At 43.2% G+C, this 9926-nt stretch overlaps 1 protein-coding gene across 1 annotated transcript; it reads right to left on the bottom strand.

Moving 5' to 3' along the window:
• Positions 1 to 9446: 9446 nt before the first annotated feature.
• On the bottom strand, positions 9447 to 9776 carry LOC114416174. The gene has a single exon (XM_028381044.1). The coding sequence runs from the start codon at positions 9774 to 9776 to the stop codon at positions 9447 to 9449; it is 330 nt and encodes a 109-aa protein (XP_028236845.1).
• Positions 9777 to 9926: the final 150 nt, after the last annotated feature.

Genomic DNA, 9926 nt, shown 5'->3' with positions numbered 1-9926 from the left:
TCCCATCTCTTTCTTCCTCTATCGCACAACAATGTGTCGGCTTGCCCCGAGATCTGAATTCAATGTACAGCAGATCCCCGTGTGGAACAACTAGAAACATGGATGCCAAGGTGGCCAATGCATTGGCCATTTGGTTCTCTTCCCGAGGTATATGGTGGAAAGAAATGTCGTCAAAGAATTCGGCTAACTTCAAGATATAAGTTAAATAGAGTATCAATTTTTTATCCCTAGTTTCCCATTCTCCTCTCAACTAACGTATTACCAAAGCCGAGTCTCCATATACTTTGAGTAGTTTTACGTTAAAATCAATGGCAGCTTGAATCCCAAGGGCGCACGCTTCATATTCGGCCATATTGTTGGTACAATCGAAACTGAGCCTGGCCGTGAAAGGGATACATTGATCATCTGGGGATACAAAGACTGCCCCTACTCCATGGCCCAAAGCATTAGATGCCCCATCGAAACAAATGATCCATTTGTCTATATCCTCATGCGTTCGCTTCTCTTCGAATAGGGCCATGATGTCTTCATCCGGAAACTCAGAGTGCATCGGCCGATAATCTTGGAGGGGTTGTTGGGCCAAATAATCTGCCAAGGCGCTTCCCTTTATCGCCTTTTGGGTGACGTACACAATATCGAATTCAGATAGTAGTACCTGCCACCTAGCGATCCGTCCTGTGAGGGCCGGTTTCTCAAAGATGTATTTCACGGGATCTATTTTGGAGATAAGCCAAGTGGTATGACTGAGCATGTACTGCCTAAGACGATGTGACGCCCATACCAAGGCGCAGCATGTACTTCTTGCTTAAATAGTAAATGGCTTGTTCCTTCTTCCCAGAGTCATCGTGCTGACCCAGCACGCACCCCATAGATTCGTCTAACACAGTCATGTACAGGAAAAGAAGTCTTCTTGTTACAGATGGCATGAGCACCGGGCCTCTTGGCAATCGCTATTCCACAGGACCGCCTGGTTTTTATGCAATAGTTTGAAGATGGGCTCACAGGTAGGGGTGAGTTGCAAGATAAATCTCGCGATGTAATTCAACCTGTCCAGGAACCTGCTTCTCCGTGCGTGGCTCTAGCATTTCAAGAATGGCCTTCACTTTCTCGGGATCTATCTCTATCCCTTTCTGGCTCACGATAAAACCCAACAACTTTCCTGACTTTACCCCGGAGGTGCACTTGGTGGGGTTTAGTTTCAGTTGGTATTTCCGCAGCCTTCCAAACAGCTTACGCAGATTGACGAGGTGTTCGTCCTCGGTCTGAGATTTGGCAATCATGTCATCTACATAGACTTCTATCTCTTTATGCATCATGTCGTGGAATAAAGCTACCATGGCACGTTGATAGGTTGCCCCAGAATTTTTTAGCCCGAAGGCCATCACTTTGTAGCAGAACGTCCCCCATAGGGTGACGAAAGTGGTCTTCTCCACATCTTCGGGTGCCATTTTTATCTGGTTATACCCTGAGAAACCATCCATAAATGAGAAAAGGGCGAACTTAGCTGTATTATCTACTAGTATATCATTGTGTGGTAAGGGAAAATTGTCTTTAGGACTGGCTCAGTTTAAATCCCAATAGTCTGCGCACATCTGCACTTTAGTTCGGTTTCCTCTTGGTGAGGCTTCATTTCGCGTTCTTCCTGGGTGATCAATCTCTCCAACTCTGGTGAAAGGACGTCCTCTTCCTCTTCTTCGTTTATTGTTTGACTTACTTCTCGGTCAAAATCGATTATCAAACCCTCAGTGTTAGGATCCTCAAAGGATCGATCCTCACATCTATACCATTCAAGACAAAAAAAAAAACAAAAACATGCAAAATGATATGAGAAAAGGTGGAATCGCAAGAACAGACGAAACAAGATCTCTTTGTTATTTAATAAGGTAGGTTTCACAAAATAAAAGAGAAAGGAATTTATAGCCTCCAATTACATTGAATCAGCGGTATAGACTTCCGACTGGCTCATCACGTGCTAGTTCCCCACTTGGAAATTGGGATGGCACGGTCGCACAAAACTCTGCGGATCTTGTGGAGCCTCTTCTCCTATCGCCACCACCTCTTCCTCAAACATTATCCCGACACTTGTGAAACACTGGTTAGCATGACCGGGCCATGCCCTATCTGCTCGGAGTCTTGATGGTGCATTCCTTCTTCCAGGTTTCCTGGGTACAAACCCCAACCCATATTTGTACGGGTTACCCCTAATGTCAACCACATTGGCATTCTCATGGCTGTCCTTGCCCAAACCCATTCCGGGCTCATAACCGTGCCTGAGCATTACTCGCGCCACCATCAGGGCCGCATTAGAGAGACAAGGTAGCAATGTACCTGTTTCCACAGAGGCACAACTTACCACCTCGAAGGATTGGAAAGTTGTTTCCAATGATTCCTCCACTGCCTCTACATATGGTGTTGAGGAGGGGCAACTTACCAACATATCCTCTTTGCCCGACACTATCACCAAGAGTCCACCAACCGCGAATTTCAATTTCTGGAGAAGCGTCGAAGGGACCACTCCTAGCGCGTGAATCCATGGCCTCCCCAAAAGGGAGCTGTAGGCGGGATTTACGTCCATCACTTGGAAAACCACATTGCAAGTGTGGGTGCCTATCTGAATGGGGATGTCAATTTCCCCCATCACCTCCTGCCGACTACCGTCGAAAGCTCGTACTACCATCGAACTTGGTTTTAGACGTGACACATTAAAAGGAAGTTTCTCCAAGGTGGTTTTTGGCATCACATTTAAACTTGAACCATTGTCGATGAGTACCTTAGCGACGACATGGTCCATGCATCTGACAGACACATGTAGAGCTTTGTTGTGCCCTCTCCCTTCAACTGGAATCTCTTCTTCCGCGAACGCGATATAGTTATTGGTAGTTATGTGATTAACAATGCCTTCGAAACCCTCGACTGAGATGTCATGTGCTACGTGGGCTTCGTTGAGGACCTTTACCAATAGTGCACGATGAGGCTCAGAGTTTATGAGCAGTTCGAGCAAAGAGATCATTGCTGGAGTTTTATTTAATTGCTCAACTACTTTAAACTAACTTTGTTGGATGAGACAAAGGAACTCATAAGCCTCTTCCAAGGTCACCGCCTTTCTTTGGAGACCTTCCTTCTTTTCAGCTCCCTTTACTACTGGAGGATCCACTTCTTTTGAGGGGGTGGCCACGCCCGCGGACTCTTGGGTCATAGGTGCTTTCCCCTTGGAGGGCAATTCCGCTGAGTGAGGGGTAAAGAATACCCAGCCACTGCGGGTCACGCCACTAAGGCCGGTAATGTTGATCACCTTGGCTGACAAGGAGTCAATCTCGGTTGCAACCCCTTCTCCAAAAGCGGGAGGGGGTATATTTCCATGGGACGACCTTATTGCTTTGATAGGAAAATGGCATCGATTTGGGCACTGTCGGGGGGTACTCGGACCTGGGGCCGGTCATATTCCTAGTGAAACATATTACTAGGGCTTTGGGGGTTGGGGGAGCCTTCATTTCTGCCGACTGCTTGCAAATCTGCGGTTCTTCCCTATCTTTCTCGGACACTTCGAGCTGCCCCCTGTCCATGAGCCATTGAAGTAACTCTTCCCTAACTCTGATATGAATGATGCAATGCACATGCATGAAACGAAAAGAAGAAAAACAAGTGGTAATTCACATATACGAGACCGAAAAAGATCCATATTTTTAATACTACGCTCTAGGCATTGCGGCGCCCCAACGTATGCATTTAAAAAGTGACGCGTTACTCTAAAGAGACAAAATATCACTAGATATACAGCAAAACTATAATTTATGAGCTATTCACAGAAGAATGCATGAGAACAAATGGTACATAGCGTGCTTGCTCCATGCCCCTATTTGGGGACCTATAGGATAATATCTAGGGGTCTCTAATAACTACTCCCAACGATCCATATCTTACATGGCTGTTTTCTAGAGGTATCATCACTCAAGATAATAATATTGCGGCGGTATGGAATACCAGCGACAACACATTATAAAGAGAGAAAGCTCTAGACGAGGTTTTACTATTATCAAGCAAGTTGAAGACCTAGCATGACCATAGATTCACCTCCACTCCTTAGATTTCCATGAACCCGGGTATAGGGCCCCTTTTTACTCAAACCCGTGGGTGCTTAGAATGCAGTGTAAAAATGTGGAAAAGACAGCATTTATTATTTTTACACAGTTCAAGAAAAGATGCACACACAGAGTTTCATAATTCCACATTTTCCTAAAATAGGCCTAACTCACAAAACGATCCCCAGTGGAGTCGCCAACTGTTGCAACCTACCCTTTTGCGGGTGAGCAAGGCAAGGCTCACGGGTGCGTCTTCCAAAGGAGGAAAATGCGCGGAGTCGCCACTAACGTTTATTGAAAGGAAAACCTTAGAAAAACCAAAGGAAACCGGTCATGAAGAATATTCCAGATTCAGGAGTTATCTTTACGTTTGAGGAAGGTATTAGCACCTCTCACATTTGTCCCAAAGGACAACAGCCTCAGATTAGAATTGCGTGAAATTATGTATTTAAACCTTTATTTCTTTTATTTTTTATTTTTTTTGAGGTCGACAAAAGCGGAGCTCTTGCTCCTACGTATCCTCCATTGAAGAGGAAATCAGACCTACGTAGTTCTTTCAAAAGGGGCGAATCAAGTGATTATTTTTTACTTGGATGGTGGTCATTTAAGGCGTTGGGCCTTAAAATGATCCATTTTACTTGGTGAGAAAAGCTGAGGCATTGGACCTTAAAACGTTTTTTCAGTGATTTTTGCAGACATTTTGTGAGTTGATTTTAGCCTTAGTTTCACTTTAGTTATTAGTCAATTCAATTAAGAAAGAAAAATCCCAAAGAGAAACGTCCGATTGATTTTTTTGTTTTATTTTACTAAAAGATATTTTTTGATTATTATATTATTATTTTACCTCTTTTTTGGTTTCCAACGTGGTTACGGCATGATCGGTGGAAATTTATTTTATTTTTTTATTAGGCGAGAAAATGACTTAAATAAATGACTAAAGCACGTCAAAAGGGGGTACAGAAAGTAAATGAAATGAAAATAAAAGTACGCGAAACAAGTGGGAACCACCAAGGGTACATAGAATGAATTAAAAAGTTCGATTTCGAGAACTTACCGGTTGAAGACCGAAGAACGACGGAGAACGAATGAAAGATGGCGGAAAATCTTCACGGAATCACCCACGGAAACGTTTCGGCCACGTTACGGAAGCGCCTCAGCGTGGATTTTCTTCACGGAAATGACTTTTTTCACTAATTTCAAGAGATCCCAAGATACCAGGAGGGATGAACGTTTTTCTTCTTCTCTCCTCCCCCTATTTATAGGAAAATGAGGGAGGAGCTTGCCACCCAGCTCGCCCAGGCGAGCTAGGTTGCTTCCTCCAGAAGCAATCGCCTTTTGGAGGAACATCCGGGAAGGCCCAAGTGGGCCCGGTTGCTATTTGCACCCCCCTGTTTACTAAATACACCCCCTGCTTTTTTTTTTTTGCTGATTCTTTTTCCGTAATGTTACGAAAATTTACGAACTTCGTAACGATAGTTGTTTTCCTTCCGTAATGTTACGGAACCTTACGGATTAAGTAATCATCCCTTTTTTGGCTTTCGGAATGTTACAGAACCTCACGGATTGCGTAACAATGTTTCCTTTTGGTTTCTGACATGTTACGGAATTTCACGGATCGTGCAACAATGTTTTCTTTTGACTTCTGGCACATTATGGAACTTTACGTATTGTGCAACAATGGGTGCCAAGTACCTCGAAGCGATCAAGCAAAGGTTGCATGCCATCAAACAATGGTCCCCATACAAAATTAGGGTATGACACACACCCCTACAGTTGAAGCAGGAGGTCGACGGACACTGAGACTGTCTCGAAAATCCTCAAATAACACCAAAGGAAGTCCTCTGGTAAATATGTCTGCAATCTGATAACAAGACGGGACATGTAAAACTCAAACTTGACCACGAGCAACTTTTTCAGGAACAAAATGTATATCCATCTCAATGTGTTTAGTGCATTGATGTTGAACCAGATTACCCGCATGATATATCGCACTCACATTATCACAATAAACCAATGTAGCCTTCTGGATCGGACAATGAAACTCCAAAAGCAGATTTCGCAACCAACATGACTCTGAAACTACATTGGCAACCCCTTGGTATTCAGCCTCTGCACTAGACCTAGACAAAGTAGCTTGTCGTTTAGCTGACCAAGAGATCAAATTATCACCAAGAAATACACAATACCCAGAAGTAGATCGTCTCGTATCCGGTCATCCACCCCAATCAGCATCCGTATAAGAAACATGAGTGGACGTAGATGATGGATAAAGATGAAGATCATGATCTATAGTACCCTGAATGTAGCGCAATATGTGCTTAAGAGCGTGCATGTGCTCATCCTTAGGGTCATGCATGAATAAGCACACCTGTTGCACTGCATATGTAATGTCAGGTCTGGTAAAAGTAAGGTATTGTAGAGCCCCAGCAAGGCTCCTATAGAGAGTCAGATCCTCAAATGGAGTGCTTGATGTAGCACTAAGCTTTGGTTTAGTATCAACAAGGGTAGGTGATGACTTACAAGAAGACATGCCAGCACGATCAATAATCTCCATGGCATATTTCTTTTGAGATAAAAACAAACCACCTGCATGATGAGTTACAACAATGCCCAAAAAATAGCTCAACTGTCCCAAGTCCTTCATAGCAAATTTTTAGCTAAGAACGGTAATAATGGACTTACGAAGCTCATCAAAGGAAGCAGTCAAAATGATGTCATCCACATATAACAAAATATAAGCCATAGAAGTACCTTGTCGATAGATGAAAAGAGAATGATCCGAAGTGCTATGAGAGAACCCGAGTGTATGAACAAAATTAGCAAATCTCTTATACCAAGCCCACGGTGCCTGTTTAAGCCCGTATAGATACTTCTTTAACAAACAAACATGATTAGGTTTTTATGGGTCCCTAAAAACCATAGGCTGATGCATGTAGATAGTCTCATTAAGTTCACCATGTAAGAAGGCATTTTTGACGTCAAGTTGATGAATGGGCCATGCCTTAGACAAAGCCAGACTCAGAACTGTGCGAATAGTTGTTGGTTTGAGCACCAGACTAAATGTGTCACCACAATCTACGCCAACCTATTGAGTTTTGCCATCACCTACAAGACGGGCTTTATGCCTCTTAAAAGAACCATCAGATTTTTCTTTATGAGCAAAAATCCACAATGAACGAATTACATTAACATCAGGTGGACGGGGCACCAACTCCTACGTCTTATTTTTAATAAAAGCATCAAATTCATCATCCATAGCCTTTTTCCAATTCGGGTCATGAAGGGCCGACACGGGGTTACGTGGCAAAGGGGAATTAGCAACAGTGGTATGAAGATTAAAGATCTTCTTTGGCTTAACTATCCCATGTTGGTTGCGTGTAATAGCCCGAGGAGGTGGGTTGGGACGTGAAGAAGGGGCTGGACTAGGAGGAGGGGAAGCAGTCGCTGGACAATTCGTATAATTAACAATATTCTTCTTTGGCTCAATGGTTGGGCCGGTTGCAATATTAGGGGAGTTAGGCCCGAATGGAACTAGACCAGGAGTTTGAGCATTAGGAGTGGTGGATTGAGACACTAAATGGTGGACCACATATGGGTTTGGGCCATAATCTAAGAAATCATAAGTCTGAATATGAGGAGTATGTAATTTAGCAAATGGAAATTGTGTCTCATAAAAAATGACATGACGACTCATAATTATTTTCCTAGAAGATAAGTCATAACATTTATAACCACGATGATTCGAAGGATATCCCAACAAAACACATGGAGTAGAGCGAGGTTGAAGTTTATTTATGGTAGTGGAAGGAAATAGAGGATAACATAAACACCCAAAAACCCAAAGATGAGAATAGGTCGGATCCTTATGATAAAGAACCCTAAGAGGAGATTTATAGTTTAATAACTTATGAGGAAGAATATTGAAAAGGTAAGTTGCCATTTGCAAGGCATGAGGCCAAAAGGAAGGAGGTAATGACGCATGGGCAAGTGAAGTACGAACAATATCGTTAATTGTATGAATTGTCCTTTCGGCTTTCCCATTTTTGAGGAGAAGTATGAGGACAAGACAATCGGAAAGAAATACCATTCACTTTACAAAAATCCCAAAAAGGCTTATTATTAAACTCTTTACCATTATCACATTGTATATTCTTTACTTCCCGTTCGAATTGAGTTCAGATGAAAGTTCTAAAATTTATGAATGTGGAATAAGCATCTGATTTGTTTGAAAAGGAAAAGTCCACAAAAATTTAGAATAATCATCTAACAACAAGATATAATATCGGTGCCCTGAGGAACTCAAAATAGGTGATGTCCAAAGATTAGTGTGAACAATATCAAATGGCATAAGAGTATGAGAATGTGACAAAACAAAAGGTAACTTAATATGTTTTCCAAGAGAACATGAATGAAAAATACGAGAATCTCTAATTTGATTACATTCAATAAATTTATTCTTCCTAAGAGAATGCAAGATAGATACTTCTGAGTGTCCCAACCGCTCATGCCAAAGAGAAGGAGCTAAGGCAACAAAAGTAGAGGAAGAAGTGGCTGGAGTGGTGGACTCGGTGATAGGATAAAGCGCGCCCCGACTCTCACACCTCATTAAAGGCATCCTTGTCTGAAAATCCTACACAGAAAACCAAAAGGGATCAAATTCAACAGTCACAGAGTTATTAGTGGTAAATTTTCTAACCGACACTAAGTTTTTGATTAGTTTAGGAGCATGAAGGACATTTTCAAGGCTAAAGGAGGATGTGGGGAAGGCAAGTTAGTTTGACCATGACCACGAATAGGAATTGATTGACCATTACCAACAGTGATACCACGATGATTGCTCATATTAAAATAAGCCATGCGATTACCTGAGGTGGATGTCATATGAGAGGTGGCATCGGTGTCCATATACCAATTCGGATCCGGAAAAGTAATATCGAGGGTGTGCATTGCAGCCTCGATGTCTGTTGGAGTAGAAGTTGTGGTTGTGTATGCCTGCTAAGGTCTAGACCCAAGAATATCAGGCTGTTGGTGCAGAGGTTGTTGATAATTGGGCCTGGCCGATGGAGCAACTGGGTATGGACAAGGAGGAACGACCCACTGTATCCATGGCCAAGGCCATTACTGACCTGCACGCCAGGGGTTGTTCTGGGGCTGCTGCTGTCCACCCCCGCCATTGCTGCCACCGCCACCAGAGCCTCCCTTGCCAGTGCCTCAGTTATCATGACCACTAGTGTTGTTGCGATTCTTTCTAGAATTGCCACGGTTTGAATACCGTTTTCCACCATTATTTGTGCAGCGTGCTGATGAATGATAAGACATCTCTTGAGATTCATCCGAGTCACGAGCCACCATGGTGGAGGACGAGGTCTAAGCCGCCTTCTTGAGGTCGGATTCTTCGAGAACAAGCATCGACCATGCTTGATAAAACTGAGGCAAGGGATCACTTTGACGGATGAGTGTGGCCACTCCCTTGTAGGGTTCAATGAGACTGGACACCAATTGCAGAACCAACCTACTGTTATCGACCGGAAAGCCGACGTTCTTGAGTTGATCTGACAATGACTTGAGATGTTGACAGTAAGCAGAGACACTTGAAAAGGCCTCCATGGTTGTATGGGTGAAATCATACTCAAGTGTAACGACACGAGAGTGTTTGTTATCTTGGAACATATCACGCAACCTATTCAAAGCCTCCATTGTCGTGGTGTCGGGTTCAAGAATAGTATGTAAAAGATCATGAGAAATGGTGGCAAAAATCCATTGTAGAACGGTGGCGTCTAGTGTCAACTAGAGTTATGTCTCCTCCTCCGTTGGTGGCGCCTTCTGCTTGCCATCCTGCAGAGGAAT

Source organism: Glycine soja, chromosome 6 (assembly GCF_004193775.1).
Source record: "Glycine soja cultivar W05 chromosome 6, ASM419377v2, whole genome shotgun sequence".
NCBI classification, from domain to species: domain Eukaryota; kingdom Viridiplantae; phylum Streptophyta; class Magnoliopsida; order Fabales; family Fabaceae; genus Glycine; species Glycine soja.
The sequence above is the reverse complement of the archived record's forward strand: the minus strand, read 5'-3'. Positions and strand labels throughout refer to the sequence as shown.

Bases quoted from the DNA above. Each gene is read 5' to 3' on its own strand.
- LOC114416174 (XM_028381044.1), bottom strand. From the start codon at position 9,776: ATGGAGGCTTTGAATAGGTTGCGTGATATGTTCCAAGATAACAAACAC.